This window comes from Astatotilapia calliptera, chromosome 10 (assembly GCF_964374335.1).
Source record: "Astatotilapia calliptera chromosome 10, fAstCal68.1, whole genome shotgun sequence".
Taxonomy (NCBI): domain Eukaryota; kingdom Metazoa; phylum Chordata; class Actinopteri; order Cichliformes; family Cichlidae; genus Astatotilapia; species Astatotilapia calliptera.
In genome coordinates this window covers 8,825,768-8,851,571 of record NC_137431.1, presented here as the reverse complement: position 1 = coordinate 8,851,571, position 25,804 = coordinate 8,825,768, and the positions used below count along the sequence as shown (strand labels likewise).

At 42.1% G+C, this 25,804-nt stretch overlaps 1 protein-coding gene across 10 annotated transcripts in view; it reads left to right on the top strand.

Annotated features, from left to right (window-relative positions):
• Window positions 1–25,804, top strand: part of specc1 (sperm antigen with calponin homology and coiled-coil domains 1) — a 79,144-nt gene that overhangs the window by 35,900 nt on the left and 17,440 nt on the right. For 9 of the 10 annotated variants that reach the window (XM_026182943.2, XM_026182944.2, XM_080307475.1 and 6 more), the window contains 9 exons: window positions 96–1,657; window positions 3,582–3,789; window positions 4,351–4,424; window positions 7,504–7,679; window positions 11,380–11,543; window positions 12,206–12,306; window positions 12,398–12,473; window positions 13,160–13,304; window positions 15,508–15,610. In XM_026182943.2, coding sequence (XP_026038728.1) covers window positions 96–1,657; window positions 3,582–3,789; window positions 4,351–4,424; window positions 7,504–7,679; window positions 11,380–11,543; window positions 12,206–12,306; window positions 12,398–12,473; window positions 13,160–13,304; window positions 15,508–15,610 — 2,609 coding nt within the window. The remainder of the gene's footprint in view (window positions 1–95; window positions 1,658–3,581; window positions 3,790–4,350; window positions 4,425–7,503; window positions 7,680–11,379; window positions 11,544–12,205; window positions 12,307–12,397; window positions 12,474–13,159; window positions 13,305–15,507; window positions 15,611–25,804) is intronic. The other variant, XR_013911874.1, reaches the window with a different exon arrangement.

Genomic DNA, 25,804 nt, shown 5'->3' with positions numbered 1-25,804 from the left:
AAGCGAAGGGAAAAAATTGTTTACACTTATAAATCAGTTTTGCCACTGGATAATTAAACACCGTTTCATTATATACTTCTTTGTGTGTTTTTCAGGTGCACAAACTGTCAAGAAGTCTGGAATCCCTGCTCCTAGAGAAATGCCCTCTGCCATAACAAGAGACCGCAGCTCTCTAAGGGACCAGCTGAAGAGCAATTCCACAAAGAGACTGGTTTCCAGTGCCAGCACTTCCAGCCTCTCGACCATGACAAGACAGACCCGTAATTCAGCCAAATCTCGTGCAGATGCAGAGGGCCAAGAAAAGAGTATTCTGGAAAGCCAGGTGAAGGAGCTTCTTGCTGAGGCAAAGGCTAAAGACCTAGAGATCAGCAATCTCAGGATGGAGTTGCAACGCTGTAAGGGTAAAGCCTCTTCTGCTTCCTCCTCACCCTCATCCAATTCTGTTTCACCTCAAGAACCTGCAGCTGATCGCGAGCAAGGACAGGTGGGGGAGGCCCTTGTGCTGGTTGGAGAGCTGAGGGAGAAGAATGGGAAGTTTCAGAGGGAGCTGGCAGCCCTCAGAGAGGAGAATCAGGCACTGAAGGAGAAGCTGCTTAGCTTGGAGGCATCTTCTATCTGTAGTACAAACACAAGCACTTCCTCCAAGCCTCTGGTGAATGGCCTGTCCTCAGACTCTTCAGCTCCGCAACAGCATAGTCTCCCCTCTACTGCCAGCCCACTCAAAACCTCTGGATCTTCCAGTTCTGACATCACCAAGGGGTCACCGTCACCTGACTCCTCAGAGTTTGAGAAGATCCCATCACGCTCAGAATCAGCAAGCAGTGGTGTCAGTGGGAGCACTGATCAAGCAGGCGCAGTTAACAGTGCCAGAGGTCAGGACATCTCCTTGCAGAGCCTAACCGAACAGATTCACAAGATGGAGGAGAGCCACCACAGCACATCGGAGGAACTGCAGGCAACAATACAGGAGCTGGCTGACCAGCAGCAAGTGGTGCAGGAGCTGACAGCTGAGAACGAGCGTCTGGTTGAGGAGAAACGACTCCTGCAGACCTCACTTCAACAGCAGAGAGAGCGTCTGGAGGTATTGGCCCAAAAGAATGAAACGCTCTCTGTCCGGCTTCAGGAGCAGGCTCAGGCTCAGGCCCAGAGGGAGGAGGAGCTGGGTAGCCAGAGGCCTAGACTGGTCGAACTGGAGCAGAGGTATGCTGAGCTGGTAGAGAGTTCACGCTTTGAACGGGAGAAGCTAGTAGACATCCAGCAGCAACTAACGGGCAGCTTGCGGGCCCTGGAGGAGGAGCACCAGGAGGCCCAGAGCCAGGTGCGCTGCCTCAGAGAGGAGTTAGACAGGTTGCAAGCCCAGTTGGACAGAGAGCTGGAAGCCGGAGGTCAGGCAGCTCAAGCTGCAGAAGACCAGAGGGCAACAGCTGAGGGTCTGAGACTGGAAAACAACAGGTTGAAGGCACAGGTGGACATTGAGAGGCAAAAAGTGACTGAGTTGAAGGCTATGCAAAGTGCCAGTGACAACACTGAGCTGCAGACTCTGCTGAAGACAGCCCACACTGAGAGAGACAAGCTGGGAGTGGAGCTGACAGAACTAAGACAGGAGCTGCTTCAGGCGCAGGCTGAGACTGAGCATGTGCAAGCCTCCGTGTCTAAGGTAAGAGACGGGCAAAATTGATAACATATTTTCCGTCTTGGCATTCATAATATATTTATTGCACCTTCACCAGGTCAGTTGATTAAACACATAAATGCACTATAAAGAAAATATGCTTGACATTTTGGAAACTATTCATATTCATATCTTGGCTCTCTGTAGTTAGTACACTCAGTGGAAGCAACCGAGTGGCATGTGAGCAGTAAGAACTTCATTTATGATGTTTCCTTATGAACAAATTTGACTGAGAAATAGGTGTATGCTAATTCCTAAAACAAAAATAATAGTGTATAAAAACAAATTGGAAGACTCTGTGTGTGTGTGAATGAATGAATACTCTGATCTGATGCATACATACATGTTTTTAGACTGGGGAAACTGCTTACATAGATGTAATAATGTAAATAAAATATGACAAACCACGTATACTGTCGAACATGCCATCCACCACAGGTGTAGCTGCTTATGTCGTGGTTGCTAGGTAACAGAAACCACACGTCGTAGGCTAGACCGTCCAATTTAACAGCCTTGCCCTTCCAACCTACGCGGCCTACATAGACCGGGAAGGCCAGGTCCTTCGAAGGATGTAGCCCCTGAATTTGGGCACAGTCTATGATCCAGTTCACAAATTTAATTTCACTTTATATAACATGTTACAGATGTTTTTAAAAAAAATACAAGTAATCAACCAAGTGCTTTTAATTATGTTTGATTTATTAAGCCGAAGAATTGCAGTTGTATAACAAGTTTTCCTTAATAAATGTATTAAAATTCAACGCTGATCATTTCAACCACCGTACAGTTTTAGTATGGATCCTGTGGACTGTTTTTAAAGTGGTCCTGTGATGTAAATTATGACTTGCTGTGACCAAAACAGCAATTTGTTCATCCGCTCTTACTGTAAGTTGTGTATAGAATTGCAAAACACAGCAGCCATAGTTGTCCGTAATATCTTATAATCTTGTGCATATATTGTACTTGAGAAGTACAGAACTTCTTATTGCTATAAATTTGTTTTGCTTTCATAATTAAGAGTCTTGAATCTTAATGATTAAAAATTTGACTGAAAGGAAAAGCCATGTGATTTTTCTCTTGAGTGTGACTGAGGACAAACTTCTCTCACACTGGTGTGAACATGACCGTTAAATTGGTACTGAGTACCTCACCACTGCAATGCATGAACTCAATGCCACTTAAATGATTTTCATATGTTTCCTCAGTATTCATTTTGGTTTTCCCCTACAACACCACACATCCGAGAACCGCTGAGGCAGTATGAGTTAGGGGTCATGTTGGCGGTTGTTGTTCCAAAGCGAAATGTGTCACCATCAGCTTAGTGATGTTGTCATTACTGGGCTGTGACTGTGGTGCCAACAGTAGGGTGGACCCTCAGAGTCACATAACTCTCCTCAGGCACGTGGGTGTCAGGGTGTGACCACTCCATAAGTTCACTTACAAACATCTTGATCTATTAGAGCCACGTGGTGTCAGTTGGAGGGTGTCCTGCGTGACTACATCACTGTCTCGTTTTAGTATCTTGTTCTGTCAAAGACTGACTTTACAAAGTCATTTCTCAAAGCAGCAATCATAGTAGAACTTTGACTAAAGCTTTCAGTGGAGCAAAAAACACCATGATGTAGTCAGAACTAGTCAGAGTTGGTGCCATCTTTCATGTCACTCATTTCGCTGAATGCCAAATTATTGATGTCAGACACAACTTTATTGTTTGTTTTATTAATCACAACGATTGAGGAGTTGTGGTAAAAAAAAATGAAGCAAGTACCTTTTATTTAATATCCTGAGATATATACAGTGAAATCCATTATTATTCTTTCTTTAACCAAAGGCAACTTAACCACATGTCTGTTTTGCACAATGATGTCTTAAAGTCACTGTAAGCTCTTGTATGTTTACATGTACACAGGTGGAGGCAAAATGTCAGCAGCTTCAGGAGCGGGCTGAAAAGAGAGAACTGGAGCTATGTAACCAAGTGGCTTCCCTGGAGGAAGCGGGAATCCAGGGTGAGAACCAGGTGAAGGAGATGAAGGAGACCATATTTGAGCTGGAGGACCAGGTGGAGCAGCAGAGGGCTGTTAACTGTCACACCAACCAGGCTGTCCTGGACATGGAAAGTAAGTTAATATAAATAGGGGTTCAGGTCCCTGCTATTCTCTAATGTTTTGTGGAGTCATAACTTGAAGTCCTCATAAATGCTCATAAAATATTAGAAACGTGTCCACAGTGGTGAAACATCACATCTTTAAACAGTTTTAACAAACACTGAGCTTTAGATTCATAAAGGTAAGATTTATTGAATGAGCGCTGGAATAGACTGCATTAATGAAAGCTCATAAACTAGCAACTGAGAGTGTATAAAAGCGCCATGCAATGTGAGTTCATGCTGTAACTCATCTGTCATTGACTTTGCATTACTGCAGCTGGCTCATTCCATATAGCTGGACACACTGTGTTTTGACAGACTTCTACAAATTCTGGATTTAGTCTGATATTGCTATTGCTAGACACCACTACTTATACAATAGATGTTAAGCTGTAAGTTGGTTGCGCTCCACAATACTGGAAACTGTGCTGCTCATAGTGAATGCTTATTTATTAAACCTACGGTAAGCTAGACCTCAGCGATGGTAGTGTTTAGGCAGAAGTTCTCAAAGACCTTGAATTTACCATTGCAGATCTGGTCAAAAAGCTGGAGGAGCAGAAGGCTGAAGCAGAGCGGCAACTGAAAGTTATGAGTAGACAAATGAAGGTAAGAAGTGTGCAGACCTGATGTACTGAGTTTTAAAAGTTCACATCTTGGTAGCTCTCTAATTATGTGGCATGTAATGTGACACGCTCAGAGGACAGCCCTTTTGTTTAGTGTATACCATATGACATCTTTCGTTTACAGTATGTTGTTTCTCTTTCATTTTTAAGCCATGCAAGCATCCATATTATTGTGATAATTGTCACAGAGTTATGCACTGTGACGGAGTGACCCGTCTCAAGGCAGAGTCCGCTGAGTATGGCACCGCCACCATTAGATCACCACCATTAGTTCGATTTGGCACCCGGGGCGGCGTATCTTTCTGACGACCGAGTAGAGGAATAAAAGGGGTGAGGAGCAAGTTGTCAGCCGCATCGGGGGTGGCTAGATTTTGGTTCCCACTTACTTGTTAAGGGCGTCGGTCGGGGAGACGTGCGGGGGGATCGCCAATCGTGCAGGGTGACGCAAGCCGATGGTATGGGGGTGTGGGGTTTAAATAATGAGTTCACGTGTGTCTGGACCGTCATGAGAATGGCCTCATTACGTGGGCCGTTAATGTGTATATGAAGTCGGGTAGACTTCTGGGAAATAGTTGAGAGCCTGTATCAAGGTATATGTTTTGTGAGTGTATAATGAAAAAGAAATTCTGGGGGAGGGAGACGGGGATTAAAGTTAGAATAAAGAATTGGTGGTGACGCCAAGGGGGAGGGGTTACGGGATATAAGAGACGACGCCGGATATGAAGGGGGGAGTGTGTTGTAACATACAGGCTGTGTAGCGTGGCTCTCAGTTTTATGTCTTTGCAACCATCTTTTTATGCACTGGGGAGGCCGCTTCAAATAAAGTATCCACACTAATACCTTACCGACTACGCCTGTGTTTGTCCGGGAGAGGTCTGGAAGGGGACCCCGTGACATGCACTTACAGCTTAGTTCACATAACCGTAGCCATTCTTTTACAGTTGTCCTTGAATTCCTACAAGGAAGAAATTTTTGGTGGAGTGACACATTAAGTTCATGGTGATGTTTTCAGTTTTTCCTTGTGTTTTTTTTTTGTTTGTTTTTTTTGTTTTTTGCCAAAGAGACCAATAAGTCTTCTTTCCACTAAACATTGTTCCAGTATCATTTTAGAATATGCAGATGGGGTCCTGACACAGGCAGCTTCTTCCATCAGTTTAGTTTTAATGAACTGGTTCTTGTATAGTACAGCATTTCTACTGTAGTTGAGCACTCAGTGCACTTTCTACAACATGTCTCATTCACATGCTTTCACACAAATTCATGAAAACTTCCAATTAGCAGACCTGTACTGTCTCCTGAGCTACAGCCACCAACGCTTTAAAATGGACATTTATAGATTTAAAAAAGACATCAAGTGTGGCAGATCAAGACTTGGTGGATCTAATGGTGATAATCATTATCGTAATCTTCAGCTTGTGCTGTGTGGCTGCTGATTGTTGGTGGTCTTACAAAATACTAAAACTGTTGAAATTTTTATCAAATCCTGAGGAAAGTCGGTGTTCTAGTAGAAAACAAAATTTGGTGTAATGCAGAGACTACATAAACAAAAAAACCCAAAATCTATAAAGTACAAATTTGATTGATATTAATGATGATGATAATAATAATAACAATGATAATAATGGTGATGATGATAATGATAATGATAAGAAATAATAACAATAACAATACATTTTTCTATAAAAGCGCCTTTCAAGACACCCATGGACACTTAACAATAGAATAAAACGCATAATAGAACAATAACAAAATGAAGAACAATTTAAAAAATAAAAAAAACCCACATAAAATAAACAGTAAGTTCACAGTGAATATGCAGATTTGAAAAGATAGGTTTTGAGTTGGGATTTAAACTGGGGGAGAGAACCAGTGTTTCTTATATCTGGGGGTAGAGAGTTCCACAGCCTGGGAGCAGAGCAACTGAAAGCTCTGCTTCCCATGGTGCAGAGGCAGAAAGAAGGCACAGCAAGCTGGATAGAAGAAGATCGAAGTGAGCAGGCAGAAGAGGTAGTGCTTAACAGGTCAGAAAGGTTGGGAGGATCAAGGTTATGAAGGGCCTTGAAGGTAAGCAGAAGAAGATTGTATACTATTCGGAATTTCATAGGGAGCCAGTGAAGTTCCTGAAGGTTAGGGTTTGTGTGCTGGTCGGAGGGGGGTTCTGTGTTCTGGTCCGGAGTTTTGAACCAGTTGAAGCTTATGGAGGGATTTTTGGGGGAGACCATCCAAGAGAGAATTACAATAGTCAATGCCAGAGGTAACGAGATTGTGGACAAGACAGAATATGGACGCAAATTGCTGGAAAGAGAAGGACGTAACCGGTTAATGTTGCGTAGACGGAAATGGGCAGAACGGGTGAGATCATTGATGTGAGATTTAGTGGATAGTGAGCTGTCTAAGATGACACCAAGGCTCTTAACCTGAAGTGAAGGGAAATCTGTGGAGTTATCAATAGTGAGAGTGAAATGATTTGCCTTTAGTAGGGTTGGATTTAGTGCCGATAAGGATTTCAGTTTTATCCTCATTGAGCTCAAGAAAATTAGAGTGGAGCCAGGATTTTAACTCTGATGAGCATTCTGTAAGAGAAGAAGGTGGGAAGGAGGAATCAGGCCTGCAGGAGAGTTATAACTGGGTGTCATTAACTGGGTGCTTAGATGTTTTTGATTTCTACCTCAGTGGTAAGGGAAGTCCTATTTTATTTTTTATTTTTTCCCCAGTGTTTGTTCCCGGGAGGAAGCCAAAAAGTTGTTGTGTCTACCTTTTGATTTTTGATGTTGAGATCAGAGATCAGATTTTTTTTTTCCTTTTTTTTTATGTCTTGAAGTGAATTTTCATACTCAATTCTAGTTTGAAATAACTAAGCAAAATTTCACTGATGCGTTGTTAGTTTTTCCAGTAATTGGTGGATTGAATATTCACAAGAATATAAAAAATGCATGTAATATCTCGTTTCCTTTCATATAAGGACCAGTCATTCTTCCATTTCAACTAAATTCAAATGTCTTTGAGTCATTTTCTGTCAGAATGAATAACATGTATATGATTCTGCATGTTTGTGCCTTCAGGATGAAAAGGAGGAGTGGCGTCGTTTTCAGGCAGACCTCCAGACGGCTGTGGTCGTAGCGAATGATATCAAGGTGGAAGCTCAACAGGAGCTGCGCACACTCAGGAGGGAGCTGCAGGAGGAGCAGGATCGTAATGCAAAGCTTTCTGCAGACCTTGAGGCCCTGCAGGGAGTCAGGTACTATCTTCCCCATATTTTTCAGTTCCTCTCCCTCCACCAGTTTCCCCTTTTTTAGCATTGGGCTGCAGTTCTTTTCTCCCTGTACAAATGTAGTTATGATATACCTGCCAGAGTCCTGCCATATCTCTTATTACCTGTGTTTTATACATGCTTAATGAATAAGAATACCACCCAATAATCTATTTAGACATATCTACATTTAGTATAGATACAATTTAGTTTATGATGTTTCACAAGATCCAAACCTTGATGCTTTTGAGTCTAGGTTCCCGGGATTTGGCAGACTCTGTTGGTAAATGAGCCGTCTCCTGTGGTATTTCCCTCTGTGTATTCTATTCCTTTTAAGCTGCTGCCCTCTCCGTCTCCCTCTTCCACACTTACCCTCTGGTAACGTTTATTCCTGACGCTCAAAATGCAGCAAACTTCAGCAGTATTGATAGGACAATATGAATAATATAAAATTTTATTTTTTTTAATAAATGGTGGCAGATCTGCTTCATGGTCAGAGCAGAATCTGTGATTAGTTTTTTACAGCAAATGTCCCACACCAATCTGTCACACTATTCAAGACTTCACATAGTGCGATCGGAATATGTCAGTGCAGCATTGTTGTTGATGAGCATTGCGTTGGATCGTGTGTTGTTATACAAGTGTGTTTTAGTGTGCATATACCATAGTGTTTTTGACAGTCTTGTCTTCTTTCATTATCAAGCCAGGTCAAATACTTCTGTGGCAAAGTCTGCTTAGATTTGTGACTGTACAGCGCTCTCTTTATATTTGTGGCTGGCCATGGTATAATCCTTTCAGGTAGCGAAACAAATTTTTATTAATTTAATTAATTTATATTTTAAAAAAACTATTTTATTACTATTAATTATTAAACTGCTCACCAGTAGTTTTACCACTTAAGAAACCGTAATATTTGGTTTAAAAACCAGATATGTCTTTTCTTCAGATTTCATGCAGTACTTCAGAATATAGTAGTGGCTTTAGACCACGGCTAAATCAGCAAACTCTCCCCGAGATTAGCTGTTACGCTGCGTCCGCTCCCCACCTCCAGCAGTTCCCTGTGATGACTCTATCAAAGAAGTCCCTCTGACAAGCCTCCCTGTGTAAAGCCCAGGTGAGTTTCCTGCCCTGCAGTGCTCTCTCAGCCAGCCTGCCTCTCCCTGCCCTGTGTGCTGCTGATGCTCACTGACCTTCCTATCTATGTTTGGCTTCGTGTTGCCGCTTCAGCCTGTCTGACTCTGTCTGTCTTTCTGTGTGCTGGCTGACTGCACCCTCAGGGGTATCATGCCCTTTTTGGTTTGCTTTGCCTGATTTCTTTTTTCTTTTTTTTCAACCTTTGGTTCGAGTAGATGTATCTGGTGCCACCTGCTGTCCTTTAAATGAATAACACTCTTAATTGTTTTTTGGTTGTATAGCAGGATGGTCTGCACGGCATGACTGGATTAAACTCATGCAATGCATCATCTGCTGCAGATACATTTCATCACAGGGTGATTTTATTGAAATTTGATTCTGAGTGACTGTATTAATCCTTTGAGGTATGCATGGAGCAGAGATTTTAGAAGTCTGCAAGCACCCACAGGTCTGGCTTTGAAAATAATAATGCTGAGAAGAAAACAAGGTCATTGTGTAAACATTAGCTGTTACACTGCAGTTCATGTCCTTTCTTCTTTTCTCTCCAGAATAAGTTCCGGGGCCACTTTTGAGACCAAGACTGCAGTAGAAGGGCACTAAAGAAGCGTCTCTCACCTCAGCACCACGTGAAGACAGTGTTATTGTTGCACTTAATATGACATTAAACATGTAATGTGGTAAAATAGTTTAATTGTAAGCCACTGTGACCTCTGTAACCACAGACGAATTCTTGTGACACAGAACGGCTTCTATCTCTCTTCATGTCTTCATGACCTTTTAAAAATACTGTATTTTTGTTTCTCAATAAAATGTACCCTTTATTTTTGTGATTCTCTTGTGTTTGAGATTCCAGGAGTGAGAGACTTATATTTTTTGTTTGTTTGTTTATAATAATGTGTGAAGCTGCTTTGTGCCTTTCAGAAAGTTGAACAGATGAAGTGTTACAGAAAGAACACTGAAAAAACTGGTAGCGGTATGAAAATATGGGTAAATGTTCAGAGAGTAGCAAAGCTCAGAGACTTGCGTTTCCCAAACACTGCCAGAACAAAGACAAACTCATAACATCAGAAAATACACATCGCAAGGCCAAAGCAAAAAAACAGAACAAAAGTCCAGTGATATTCATACAGTATATAGTTCTGGACCTAATATTATTCTGCTTACTAGCTCTATATTAGTCAGATTGTTGTCACTTGTTTACTTGACTCTTGATTCCTCTGATTGGTCTAAAATGCAGTTTCCTATTTAGCCATTTGATGGCACTGTAGAACACATAATAACTTTAAATCTCTGTCATCTCAGCACACAGGTATCCTCTGCACTGTTTCTATTTGCCTGTTTTTAATGATAGCGATATTTCTTCTAAATGTCTTCTTAATATTATACTGCCAACATTGGAACTGCCACAAACGCAAACAGCTGTTCCTCCAAGCCACTTTTTGCTCTACTGAAACATGCCATTTTAACCCTTAGACCAAGAAGACTGTGTTACATGTTCCTAAAATGATTGTTTTATTTCACACAAGAAACCACTTTTAAATTATGAGCTGAACTCATTTTCTTTAATTCAACTTTTTAGCTGCATAAGATGATGTAGAATTAAACACACACTTTTTATCTGAGCCTCTGAGGTTACTCTAAAAAAAAAAAAAAAATGTTATAATGGGACTCTGAGATTTCTTTAACATCCTTCTTAATGTGTCACTCAAGTACTGTGATATAATTTTGAAAGGTTTATTTCATTGTTCAACAAAAACTTCAATAGAATATTGCATACTGTGGTAGTATACGGTCATACGGTTGCAGGATCTCAGGTTACAATTTTTAAAAGCCATATTTTAATCCCAAGGTAAAGGTACTGGTGCTCAAAATGTAAGCATTTGGATTCACTCAAGAAACCCGACCTTCTAAAGAAAGATGAGCTACTAACAATGTGATGGATCATTTTCTTTCGATGAACAATTTATGAATGTCCTGTTAATTTATTCTGCCTAGAAAGACTCGTGACTGGTTTTATGCTTGTGAACTTAGACGTGTATTATTATGTCTGACTGCTGTTCATCAGGCAAATGAATAAATTAAATGACACCAGTATAACTGCAGTCGTCTTTCTCTGTCAGTCTACCTTTTTTTTTTTTTTTGAAAGTGAGTTAAGAACTTGTTTGTCATTTCTGTCTCCTCTTGTCTGTAAAGAGGCTGCAGACCCTCACGCTGTAGCCTTTGGTCCAATGTTCACCAGGTACAACGGCAGAAAGCGTCTCTACTGCTCACATTAAGGTTTTCCAAACTCTTTTTGTCTCCAGCTAGTCATCAGTTATTGACAGTTCTTCGGTTCAAGCTGATCACATGATCTTGTTGATACACTGAGCAAACACCCTATTTTTTTTAAAACGTGCAGTCTCCCCTTTCTCACTGGTCAATGGGTTATCTCATAAGATAAGTTCTAAATTCAGGGTTTTGAAATTCACCAGGTCACAATTTGCCGTTTCTCCTCCCTCTAGTGTTTGTGCTACCTGTGTGTCCACACAGCAATCCTGTTCATTGTGTCTGCCAGGTCCCAAGGTGAAGAGGCGAGAGTGTCTGACTCGGATAACGGCCGTCACTGGTGCGGCATCTCCATGATCCCAGCCACGCCCGCCGACGCCAGCGGAGATTCCAACACAGAGCCTGGAGCTACTGTCAAATCCCTCATTAAGTCCTTTGATACTGTTGGACAAAGTGAGCACGAGCACCCCAGCACACAGACACACACTTTCAGGGCATCCCATTACGCAGTGTAACTGTAGAGCAGAACAGCTGCTGAGAGGTCTATGAATATGTGGCTTTTCTCTGCAACTTGTGCGATTGGGCTGGACGGTCCTGGCTAAGCTGGCCTCAGACAGGTCGGAGGGTTTCCTTGTGTGTCTCAGTAAAATCAAAAATGACATGCTGGATATATCTTACTGATAGGAGGCATTTTCATTTAGAAACTTTAGTCATGCATTATGGAGATGGTGCCTCTTGTTTCATTTATTAAGCAGCTTGACATGAACATTATGTAGAGCTGCATACATTAGGACAGTTTTACTGGTTTTATTTAATCTTTCAACCAAGGCTATTCTTTTTTTCTTTTTTTTATGAAACAAGCTAAACTTCAAAATAAATTGTTGGGGGAAATGTACCAAAACTGAGTAAAATATACTATTAATTTCTCAAATATCAAAAATGAAAAGAGGACTAGGAGTCCAACTGTTTAAAACTGTTTAAAAAAAAAAAAAAAAAAAGCGGACAGTGGGCTGTGACATTTGTTTAATCTTTGAAAAAGGTTATTCTTTGCTTCTATAAATGCAGGCTTTACAGAGCACTTTTGAACTCAATGGTTACATGACTTGGTGTTTCAGATGGGCCAGGTCACACGGTTCAAATGCATTCCTCCTCAAGAAGCCCACTGAGTGGGATCCCTGTGCGCACTGCACCTGCTGCTGCTGTATCCCCCATCCAGGTATACACCCTGTTTCCCTTTAAAATTCCCTTTAAATACAGACTTCCTGTGAGTGGAACTGTTTCAGATGACTGTTTCATTCTCTTTTTAGAGACACTCGCACATAAAGCCACTATCAAAGACACTGGAAAAAAGAATTAATCACGGAGAATTCTCCCATCCTCATGGTATGTAACACAGAAGGGATTTGGGCATGTTGTAATGGTATAAATTTGCTATCAAATATCCATACTTCCTTTAACTGTCACACAGGAACAAATGGTGGCTTTTAGGTCAACAGACTGACAGCCAAAGTCCACTATGAGTGTTCAATGAGCACTAAATGAATGGTATTAAAGACATGCAAACATCCGACTGCTGCCAGTTTGGTGGAAAATTTTATGATTTTTCTCCTTGGCAACCAAATGCTGTAAATTTTGTGCATGGCTCTTAAAATGTCAGCATCTACATTCAGTAGGTCTTCTTGCTCCATCTCTGAGGAGTCATTTGAAAAACACAGTGACTTTAGAATCACAGGATTACTTTAATTGGATAAGGGATTTTTTAAAAAAAATGTTTTATTGCAGTAAATCCAGATTATTTAGATTTTACTGCTCATTAGAATTCAAGTATTATTTTGTACACAGTGGGTACATCAGTAGTTTAGCAACATAGACACCTTGGAGGATAATGTGACTTTCCATAACTGCAGAACGCTAGAAGTCTTAAAGCAGAATACAATTAATTTCTATTTGTCCCATTGCCTTTCATGCCCTGCAACTGCACATGTGATTTGTCAAATGTACTTTATATTTTGATCCCTCCATTTCTAACTTTCTTTTCATTCTCCTGTGTGTTGTTTTAATTCCCACAGACAAATTGGCGAGCTGCAGGGAAGACCTGAAACCTAACAGCCTTATGAGGAAAAGCCCGTCACTGGAGTCTGTAATCAAAACCTCTGCCTCCCTCAGCAGCCGCACGCCATCCTTCAGCTACAACCGAGGAAGCAGCAAGCTCAGGTGAGTTTGTTTATTTATTTTTAAATAGCACTTCACTCTGAGACAAACCTGCTACTTTGAACTGGAGCTTATGCTTCCCAATACTGTGACAAAGCAAAAATGTGAATAAGTTGATCTCTCACTGAAGCTTTAAAGCTGATTTTGTTTTTAAAGAAGGCCATTGCTGTGATGGCAAATCTTCACAAGCAGTTAACAAAACAAAGTTTATTTATTTTTAAATGTAGCTTTAAAATAGGCTGCATGACTCTAAAACTGGTGGTGGTTACAGATATAATGGGTGCTGTTGTATTTCTGCTTTTTAAACTTGCATACTCCCTCTTGATATCACTAGTTAAAGCTTTCTCTGTTAGTTTCCCAAATTTTATGTCCAGCATTCCTGTTTGGACACCGATGGCCTGCACACAGTAGATGGAGTGTTGGCTTATCAGAATGGGAAGAGAGGCAAATGGTGAACAAACATGTTTTTATACTCTTCTTGCTAGTGATCGTTTTCATGCACGGACAGCTCATGTCTGTGTACACTCGTGATTGCATCTGATGTAAATGGTGGCAACTTCGAAACAGCAAAGTTAGTTAAAGCAATGAAATAAATGGTAAATGGCCTGTATTTGTTTAGCACTTTTACTAGTCCCTAAGGACCCCAAAGTGCTTTACACAACCAGTTATCCAGCCATTCACACACATATTCACACACTGGTGATGGCAAGCTACATTGTAGCCACAGCCGCCCTGGGGCGCACTGACAGAGGCGAAATACTTGGCCAGCACACTGGACAACACCCTTAGCTTCAGTCAGCATACAGTTGACATTAATAAACAGCACTCATTGTTTATGTTGAAACTCAGAAACCTGTCAGTCCAGCCTCTCCACATCCTTGTCTGCTGTCATGACTGTTCAGCTTTCTGCACTTTGCACACAGCTGTATTTTTACAGTATTGTTTGTGCTACCAAGAATAAATTTTCCACACAGATAATTGGCCTTCCTTTTCCCTAGTGCAGTCTATCTTTTCTTACCATCTATTCACTCTTGACATTATTAATGTAAATGTGTGTGAAGGAGTTGTAGACTTTCTGGAAGAGGAGATTAGGGGGCTGTCTCCTTCCATATTTGGTATTTTAAAGGCTCATGATAAAGCTGCTGTATCACTGATGATAAATGCAGATACTCTCCGCACTGCAATATATGTTTGGATAGCATCTTGCTCCTTCTGGCATTATGGTGCCTCAAACGGAGAAATAATGAATTCAGCAGCAGAGCAGCGATGACGTGTGAAATATTTACTATGCTCACAGCAATGACCATGTCTCATGGTCTTCCCATGGCCTCAGCTCCAGCACAAACCCTTGGGAGAAGCCCCTTTGAATAATACTGCAGATAGGCATTTATCCAATTTTGGGGGATTTTAGAGAAATGCATTGAGTGTACTGTTTGCCAATATTTGATGGATGAAAAGTAAAACAGATGCCACAAAAAAAAACTTTGCTAAAGGTTTACATCCCAACACTTAAAGTCAGAGTGGGTGCTGGATTCACGCCAAAGTAATCTTGAGCCAACTCTTAACTCCAACACAAATGCACAAGCAAACCAAAGAAGCTTCAGTCTTGTAATGATAATTCGAAGCCCTGGAATTCAGAAGGGAGTTTTCAAACAGGGAACATTTGGAAAAGCTATGTAGGAATTTTATTTTTAAAGACAGCATTAAGAGTTTGTTTTTGTTTTTTTAAAAAGGGTTTATTCAAATTTTTCAGGACTGAAATGGATCTAGTTTTTCAATAATGGTATGTTGTGCAGGTCATTGTACACTGTGATCATGGAGGCAGGCTCATTTTTAGCTCTAAAGTTAATATTTATGAGCCCATTATGTTATTTAAAGATGGCCAACCTTTGTAACCTTCCTGAACTAAAACACCAAAGTCTAAAGAAGAAGAAAAAGAGGAATGGAAGTTTTTAGCTTCCGAAAGCATGCATGTGAGAAATCAGAAATAAGTTGTGTGTTATTAGATCAGGACCACTTGAATTACCTTTTATATAGAAATTTTGGGGGGACTTAAATAATTGAACAAAGCCTTTTGCTGTGATCATCATATGCACTCAAGTTTGCATGGTTACTTATCCCCTCGATGACTTACTGCAAACTTGCTCCCCCCTTCCACCCAAAAAATCTCTCTATGTGATTGTGGTTCGTGTTTCCCTTGTGACAGTGTGGAAAGAAAGGACCCCTTGGCTGCACTGGCGCGGGAGTACGGAGGATCTAAGAGAAATGCTCTACTGAAGTGGTGCCAGAAGAAAACAGAAGGCTATCCGGTAGGGATCACAGGCCGGAGACCTCTCTCAGACACAAGACGAGCCCCACTCACTTTCACACCCTGCTCTTTTCTGCATCTTTGTCTGACTGTTTCATTTGAGTGTTTCACTCGTCCGGTTCTTATTTAAAGGCGAGACGACAGCCCCCCCCCCCCCCCGTCCCCGTCCCCGTCCCCGTCCCGTCCCCCTCCCCCCCCCCCCCCCCCCCCCCCGTCCCCCCTTTCATATTACATGTATGCAGTATTGGTTAGTCTGCCCTCAGGTTCGGTAGCTATTTCTTTTCTTTTTTTTGTTTTATTTTCCTGCCATGAGTGATGTGCCGGACTGTAATGGCACATTACTCCTCCTGTCATCTCAGTGGGGATATGAAATCGCTGTGGCACAGCAGTAATGGAAGCAATGAAGCAAAGCACCCAGTCTTACAGACACACTGGATTTGTACCTGTATGTATTTTCACAGCCTGCACTGTTTTTATGCTTGCCCATTCATTTTTATTTTATTTTATGTTGTTGTGCTCCCAGCGGCTTTAACTGGTTCCAGGAAGCCCTAGTGCTAACACGCTCCCTTAATACCTAGTTTAAGGAGCCTATTAACCCCAGTGGGATTAGAGATTTACCTCTGTAATCACTGTGTTTGTGTGCCAGTATGCTAAAGCTATACAGGGGACTGGCTGCAGCCTCCAAAAAAGCAATGCTTTTATCACTCTCAGCCTTCTGATAGGAATTACAGTTACAGATGTAACTGACTGTGCGTCTCTGGGGTTTGGGGGTGAGTCTAATAGCACGTAACTCTGGCTTAACCAAGTATGAGAAAGCACAGGTGATAATAACTGCTAAAAATAAACCCAGCTGTCACAGTGATAAATAGTGAATTATTGGATGAGCTGTCAGATCAATAGTTCTATTTCACAAGGACAGTGGTGCTCAGTGAACTTTGATTCCCCCACCCAACCCCACCCCACCCCACACTGCCTCTTCTTTTCTTATGAGAACTGGTGCTTGACGGCCTCATGGTGCGTATGTTGGTGAAACACGCTCAGCAGATCTTCTTGTGATGGAAACAGCTGACTTAATGAGATAAAACTGATAATCTGTCTGATAAAATGCTGCTCCTGAACACAGGCTGCCCGGCTCAAATTGTTTAGACTGTTTTGACATCTTCGGGCAGTGGGGAGCATGTTTAAAGACGCTCTCTTGTAGCATTCGTTGATGCCACAGTTTTCTTGCTCATTGGAAAAAAAGGAGTTTCCTGGAAATCTTTTAACACGGCGATTAAAAATCGAAACAAAACCACTGGGCTGCGTCTTCAGGAAGTTTACTCTCTGCTGCGCCCACACACTGATAACATAACAATGTCACTACCTCTCAATGGCTGTAGTTTGATCTAGGGAGACACTTGTTACTTGGTACAGACAATGTACCAAGTAATAAGTGTCTTTAGCTGTCACACGAATAATATTTCCCTCTTAAATATTCTCGTGAAGAACAATAAACTAAACTGCAAATCTTAATTCAGTTCAGTACAACATTAATACCCCTTAATAGAGCCTCATTCCTACTGGTGTGGATTTAACTATGGGATTTTATGATCTGCTCTCACAGAGGGCTTAGCAACACCGTGTGATTATTTGCAAGTATCAGGAATGCATTAAGAAGATTTGGCTGCTAGGTGTGTTTCAGTCTGTGGCATAGGGTTAGAGCTGTGGTCCCTTCGTGCCTTTGCATATTCTCCATGTGCGACATGCGCGTGGCCTGTAATCCGGTTTAGTACTGGACCATTAGTTAGGCAGTTCGCCTTAAAAATGTTTACTTTGAGAACCAGTGCGACTACTTCCGTAAAGTAGAGACATGAGGTAATTCCTGTTTGCACATCTCATCAATATTTGTTAACTTGTACCAATCTTTTTTTTTAGTTTTTGATTTAAATGAGAAAAAAAATACTTTTGTTTTTCTTATGCAACAATCAAATAAGAAAAAAGAGAAGCAGATGACTTTAACACTATCTTATCTCTGATGTTAAGTTGAGTCATTAGGATTTAAAGGAGGATCTCTCTAAAAGGGTGATCCGCTGTTATTTGCCCTTTTCCTTCTTCTTGGCACTGCACCCACAGAGATTTCTGCTTTCATGGATGCATGCATATGTCCTGCATCTTTGGTGTTACATACTGCATAGGGCATCACTTATAGCCACCGTGGTGAGTAAACTGCACCACAGCATGTAACCCATGTGACTAAGTCCTGTGGTGGGCAGAGAAAATTTTATTGCCATAGGATGCATTGAGCTTCATACGTCTGATGAAAGGTCAGGCTGCTTTGGCCCCCGATTACAGGCCCAGTGTCTGAGAGACACTGACTAACATGTCACACCGTGTGCACCTCCAGGATGGAAAACTGAACCAAGGGACCAGAAAAAACGCAGCATTCAGGTGTCTCTCTGTCATGCTCGTGTTGTGCTCTGATAAAGGTTAGTGAGGTTTAGTGTCATTAATACATCCACACACACTTTGCAGTCCCTCTCCTCCCTGCTGTGGACTAAGGTCAAAGAGGTAATCCCTCAACACTAATTGGCTCTTTAGTATAGCGTCAGCAAGTTGTAATTTGTCCTCGGCCTCTTCGGGCTACATAATTAATGGTCAGTTTGAAGAGGTGGCTTTCACTGTGCACCCTTCGCTTTCTATTGCCCCTCTGGTTTGGAGTGGCAGAGTCAGGAAACAAGCTCCTATATCACGCTCATCTGCCACTGTAGAGCCAGAAAAGCTGCTGTGCGAGTCTGAGACAAAACTCATGGGTGGGTCAGCCCCCGTGCAAGTTGTTATTACAGTCCTATTGTTGGCAGACGTTTTGGTCAAACAGCAGTCTAATTAAAGGGAAAGAGAAAGTAGGAGCTTTTGTAAGCATGCTGAGCAATTATTTGATGCTTTATAGCTCCTGAGGGCACAATAAGTCTGCGATTGTGGCCGAGCACAAAGCCTTTGCAAGACAGCAGTACTCACAGTTGTCTGTCTGCTAAAACAGCTTCATCTCACCTTCCAGCTTGTTTCACATATGTTTGGGTTCTGTACATGTATGCTTTAATTTATATAGATGCTGTAGAAAACAGTGAGTTATCATAATCTAAGTGTCTTAATGTACTTGATGATGATTCGCTGTTGTCAGCTTGTTTCTTGGGTGGGGTTCTGGACAGACCGTAATGGTTAATACACTTCATGGGGGGGGGGAAAAAGGGAAACACTGCAAATTACATGCATGTAAACACGCAAGTACTGAGTACAATAGCTGTGCTATCACCATGGAGAAGCAGTCTTGCACCCCTTAGGGAGAATGTGATGTGAGAAGGGGTGCATTTATCCACCAGCTGCTTCCAAACCCAAGTAACATAGAGTATCCTCAGAGTAGCTGAAAACCCGGCCTGCATTAGAACTCTCAAGGGAGGATGAGGTGTGAGCCCAGGCAGACGCTGTCACACCTAAAATGTCAGATTCTGGGAAGCTCAGATCAATCAGAGAAGACCTTAAGCTCGCTCTGATTGACTCTGCCCTGTGGGAGAGAGTAAAGAGGCCTCTCACAGGAAATTAGTATTCACAAGAGATCCTGTCCACGTCAGTGCTGGACTGGACACAGACTTGAAACACAAGACTGCTTTTATATAACTTGTGTTGCACTGGTTTTCAAGGCAGCTTGTTAGATCAGACTCAAAGGTGCAGGTTGTTGTGCCGGAACAACTTTGCCTGAAACTCGCTGCTTTGTGCTTAATATGTGTGTGGGATTTTTTTTTTCCGCCCCTGTGCTCTGACTCAGAGTTTTTACATCGATAAAGTGCAGATTGCTCCTGAACAACAAACAGACCACAAAAATCACACAACGAACTGGACAATTTACATATCTAGAAATGATTCATTCATTTTACAGTGGCTTGCAAAAGTATTCGGCCCCCTTGAACTTTCCACATTTTGTCACATTACAGCCACAAACATGAATCAATTTTATTGGAATTCCACATGAAAGACCAACACAAAGTGATGTACACTTGAGAAGTGGAACCAAAATCATACATGATTCCAAACATTTTTTACAAATAAATAACTGCAAAGTGGGGTGTGCGTAATTATTCAGACTCAATACTTTGTAGAACCACCTTTTGCTGCAATTACAGCTGCCAGTCTTTTAGGGTATGTCTCTACCAGCTTTGCACATCTACAGACTGAAATCCTTGCCCATTCTTCTTTACAAAACAGCTCCAGCTCAGTCAGAGTACATGGACAGCGTTTGTGAACAGCAGTTTTCAGATCTCGCCACAGATTCTCGATTGGATTTAGACACCAGACAGGTCAGAGATAAAGTTATTGAGAAATTTAAAGCAGACTTAGGCTACAAAAAGATTTCCCAAGCCTTGAACATCCCACGGAGCACTGGTCAAGCGATCATTCAGAAATGGAAGGAGTATGGCACAACTGTAAACCTACCAAGACAAGGCCGTCCACCTAAACTCACAGGCCGAACAAGGAGAGCGCAGATCAGAAATGCAGCCAAGAGGCCCATGGTGACTCTGGACGAGCTGCAGAGATCTACAGCTCAGGTTGGGGGAATCTGTCCATAGGACAACTATTAGTCGTGCACTGCACAAAGTTGGCCTTTATGGAAGAGTGGCAAGAAGAAAGCCATTGTTAACAGAAAACCATAAGAAGTCCCGTTTGCAGTTTGCCACAAGCCATGTGGGGGACACACACTAGAAGGTGCTCTGGTCAGATGAGACCAAAATGGAACTTTTTGGCCAAAATGCAAAACGCTATGTGTGGCGGAAAACTAACACTGCAGATCACCCTGAACACACCATCCCCACTGTCAAAGATGGTGGTGGCAGCATCATGCTCTGGGGGTGCTTCTCTTCAGCAGGGACAGGGAAGCTGGTCAGAGTTGATGGGAAGATGGATGGAGCCAAATACAGGGCAATCTTGGAAGAAAACCTCTTGGAGTCTGCAAAAGACTTGAGACTGGGGCAGCGGTTCACCTTCCAGCATGACAACGACCCTAAACATAAAGCCCGGGCAACAATGGAACGGTTTAAAACAAAACATATCCATGTGTTAGAACGGCCCAGTCAAAGTCCAGATCTAAATCCAATCGAGAATCTGTGGCAAGATCTGAAAACTGCTGTTCACAAACACTGTCCATGTAATCTGACAGAGCTGGAGCTGTTTTGTAAAGAAGAATGGGCAAGGATTTCAGTCTGTAGATGTGCAAAGCTGGTAGAGACATACCCTAAAAGACTGGCAGCTGTAATTGCAGCAAAAGGTGGTTCTACAAAGTATTGAGTCAGGGGGCTGAATAATTACGCACACCCCATTTTGCAGTTATTTATTTGTAAAAAATGTTTGGAATCATGTATGATTTTGGTTCCACTTCTCACGTGTACACCACTTTGTATTTGTCTTTCACGTGGAATTCCAATAAAATTGATTCGTGTTTGTGGCTGTAATGTGACAAAATGTGGAAAGGCGCCACCTCTCTGGGGACATCTCAGGCCCTCCAAGGTTTGGAGGCCTATCTCCCCCTACCACCACTTCCCCTGCCAGTGGCGGACTCCCTCAGGTGTCGGTGCGTTGGTGGTTCTTTGTGTCCGGGGGTGGGCGTCCAGGTACACACGGCTCACTCCTTGGCGGCCGCTTATCGGGGCCTGGAGCCTGGGGCGTGGGGTGGGGTGCCCCCGGCCTCTCGGCCTGGGGCTCGGTCACTCAGGCACGGCTGGCTGCCGGCGGAGCTCACGGGCGCGTCACTGCAACTCCCCTGGCTTCTGCTCCGCGGCTGCTGAGTGAGCCCTCATCTGGGACTCTCCTCAGCTCTTTCTGGGACAGTGGCGCGGCTGCCCCTCTGTTGGTCTTCCTTGGTCTCTTGTGTTCTGGGGGCCTCTGGATGTCTGGAGTTTTGATCTCCTCCATACCTGCTTCATGCCCTGGAGGACGGGGCTGTGGCCCCCCCACACCCTCTAGCAGATCATTACATGAAGGAACCTTTTAAAAAAACAAGCGCGTCCATGCTCACAGGTGTACACACGGGTGAACACACCCACAAACTACACCCTTTTTGGCTCCTACCTCAAAGCACACTGTTCTGTTGATCTTATGTGCTGCACAATAATGTTTAATATTTAGTATTTACTGTCATATTCCAATATATCATTGTGATGTTGTTTATTCTATTACTCTTGTTCTCTTCTGCTTGTTTTCTTTTTTCTTTCTCAGCAGGTGATCCAGGTGATTGATATATGCATTTTTTATTTCTTTTTTTTTTTCTTCTGCTCATTCTGTTGGTTTTTGTTTTTTGCCCTTCTCCCCCGTCCCTCTTCTCAGCTGTTTCTCTTTCCCTCTTTCTTTCTCCCCTTCTTTCCCCCAGTCAAGTCTGTCCCGTATTCAGTAAGTGAAAATAAAATAAACAATAAAAGGTGAATCAAATGGACCATTATGGCAAGGCTGGGATGGTCAATTTGGTAAAGTAAATCCGTTGGGCATCTTTCTTTGCCTTTAGACAACAATTCTGATGGCAAAAGAGCCAAACGGGACAGGCCAAAAAAAAGACAAAATGTGGAAAGTTCAAGGGGGCGAATACTTTTGCAAGTCACTGTATATTTGGTTATTTTGGTCTCATGTCATTGTGTCAGAACTTTTGAAAGCTTTTTTTCACCTAATTTGGCAAAACCATCTTGTGGCATTGAAGAGTAAGATGTTTACTTGTAGCCTTTTTTGGCCACGTTCAGTAAGCAAAAAAAGCCTTTCTTGAACATTTGTATATTTATCAGGCTCTTTGATGTCTTAATTTAGGACAACTCCGGACACTTTTTAAGCTTTTTTTCCCCCCTCAATTAACCATAGAAGCCAAACAAAAATAAATGCGTTGTTTGTTTGAGATGGAAACAATGACCAAAGGGCTGTGAACATTAGGCCCTGACAGAGCACAGCTTATCCGGCCTTGTCTGGGAACTCACACACATGCAGAAAACCATTGAAAGACAGGAATGGACCCCCCAGGAGAGTGTGGAATGAAGGTCAGACATCGGGGAGGGGAAGAGGATAGGAGTAGACATTACTAAGTTCTATAAATGGAGGATTAACTGTACCTGTGGGGTGAGATCGTGATTGTAAAATAACAAATTACAGGTGATTAGACAGGATTTGTCCGGAATATTTTAGTACATGTGTTTTCTTATAAATGATATAATATTGAGGCTGTCTGGGTTGAAGTGCATTAAAACAAATGCATATTGAGTAGCTTTTAGCATCTGGTGTGTGTGAAAAGAGTTAAGTGCTTGTGCTAAGTGCCTATTGTGGATTCATGTGCCTTGTTGTCAGTGTAGAGCTAGGTATTCTCAGCATAACAATTAAAGGACTTGATGAGATGTCAAATTAAAGGGTCACTATGGCATATTGATGAATAAGTTTTATTTATTTTTATTGGTTTTAATCAGGTAAGAAGACAGAGCGGAAATATCCGCAGGTTCAAAGGCAAGCATTAGTTCTTTAAGGTTTAGGGTCCACATGGAGTGACAAATAAGTAAATCATTGCACTGTGATCAAAGTAATTAATTAGAAGGATAATTTTATCACAGACTATCAATATCATAGACTGAATAATCTCACCAAGAACCCAGCATCCATGGATGATGATGTTCGTTTCTGGGCTAAATCTGGTCACGCTGTCAGGAAAAAAAGTCACTTTATGTCTAAATTTAGTAAGTGACAATTGGCCACAACAAACTGATCTTCTCTCAGTTTTCTGTTAATTAGAAGTCTAAAAGGTGCCTGTATAGTATGTAGCTATCAAGACTAAAATCTGCTTACATTTGATAGGAGACTAGATAACTATTCATCATGATCAGATTCAACTCCAACATACTAGAGCGCACGGCACAGCACGGTGGTGCAATGGTAGGCAACAGTTTGGGTTTGAATCTGCTGCTCATCTGACAAGTTTTTTGAGCAGTAATGGTGGAGATGATATTTCTCTTTTTAAAGCAAATTTAGAAGTACAGGGATGCCTTTTCACCATGCACACCATGTTTTTTCAAGCTTTTCCTTGTTGGGATTGGTAACACTGTGTTTACAGCTAAGTTAGAGGTGTGCTGTTTTTAGTCTAAACTGCATAGCAACTGGCAGCTTACACTGCATTACATTATATCTATTTGCAGGTGGCTCACAATAGACAGAACGGTTGTGAATTGTGGCTTCGATTCACCTGTGTGCCTTCTTTGACATTCTGTTGCGCTCCCTGCTCTTTATCCCCATACAGAAAAGCCTAATGCAATCAACAAGCTGAGTCTGTGGAGAACTCCTGTGATTGCTTACTTTATCTCCATGGTCCCACCTGCCTGGGATCAGTGCTCAAAACTATGTTTCATTACGAGATTTATTAAGATTTTCTCCTTCTCACTTCCTTCTATGTCTTTTCTTTCATGTATTTGATGTGAAATGTCAGAAAATAACCCTCCAGCCTGAAATTTCCTACTTGGGGTTTTGACAAACTGTGTGTTTGATATGTACTGTAATTCAGTTTATCTGCCATAGCATAGGTTTACTTGCCGTACTTGCATTTACACCATGTCTGAAATCAGAGTATCAGCTGCCATGACAGCATTACAGCAGTGTGCTATCATCCTTATGTGGCACCAGGAGCACACACCCTTTCCTTTTGTTTCTGCGGTGTTAATCACCGTCTGTGTGCGCTTCAGCCAGCCAGCTTCTGTGGTTGGTTTACAGCAGGAAGGACGTGTCATCCAGGATGGATTTGACATGTCCTTGACCTTTTAATGTCCACCACAGCTAAAGCTACTCAAAGGCCTTAAATGGTTATTAGATTTTTGTTTTGTTTATTGACAGGAAAATAATCTTCACTGATTGATTTTATGACCGTGTTTGTTTGTTTTTGAAAATGAAATTATGTTTTGCAGAATTTCAGTTTTATAACTTTAACTGTTCTGTTGTCTGTTTGATGACTCTGGCAAGATTTTTAAAATGCTGTTTGTGCTCTTTTAGAAGGAGCAGAATGTTATAGGCTATTCAAACATTCATAAGAGTAAATGTTTGCGTGGCATGGCTCTCTGGGGATTTTGTCACCATGTTTTAGCTATTAATGCTATTAATATTTGCATCCAATATGTGTGGATGTCTTTTCTCTCTCCCTGCTTCTCTCTCATACTATTTTTCTCTGAGCCCTAAAATGTGGCGGTTCTGCCTTTTGTGCAGAACGAGACACTTCCTGTCGCTTGATGCTGTGTTTGCTTTTCTGATCCGGCTCCCAGAGAGCTGTTGTTGTCCACTGCTGGTTTAGCATTCATGCCTGTCCCTCTCTTTCCACCCTGAACGAACTCCAGCACCCACCCTGAACTCAGACATACCTGTACCACCAGCTCTGGGCTGGGTCAAAATGTCAGTCTCCCTATCCAGCCACACTCCCTCACACATGTCACACATGCGAATCTGCCCTTTGCAGTTTTTTCTTATCAACTTATTTGTCACTGTCCATCTTTGTCCTGGAGTCTGACTGTGCGTGTCTTTGTATGTTTGCACATACAGTAGGATGGACACACACACACACTGTGATTAGTGCTGCTGCTGAGCCAGCTACGAGAGGGAATGGGGAGCTGTGAGAGGAATGTGATCTGACATGACTGCACAGGTCTGGCCTTCACATGGAACAGGCTCATAGCTGACAGATGAAAAAAGGGCCGGTGCAGCTTCGCTTTCGGTGTCAGTTTATGAACATGTCACTGTATATTAATAATAGTTATTGAGGGTTGTCAAGGGGCTATAATATATATATATATATAATGACAGGAACTTCCTTTAAAATTTCTTGCATCATGTGTTTATTGCTTTCCTTGAATGTGAACAAAGCCTGAACTCAGGACTTCCTGCTCCTTCAGAACTCATTGTGACCACAGATGTTTTGCAGCTTGGCTTGATGACTCAAACAAAAACACACTTTCATTCTCCATTAATAGTGTGATAAATATTCATTGTGCAAATTTTAGCGTCTGTGCACACACATACCACCTGAAGTTATTAGTACTCCTCAAGTTGAACTATGTTTTCAGAGGCAACATCAAACAACACCCAAAAACCAATGTTTGGTTTTTTTTAAGCAGTATCTACAGACCACTGCTCTCTCCTTATCCATCCTGGGGCGATCGTGGCTCAAGAGTTG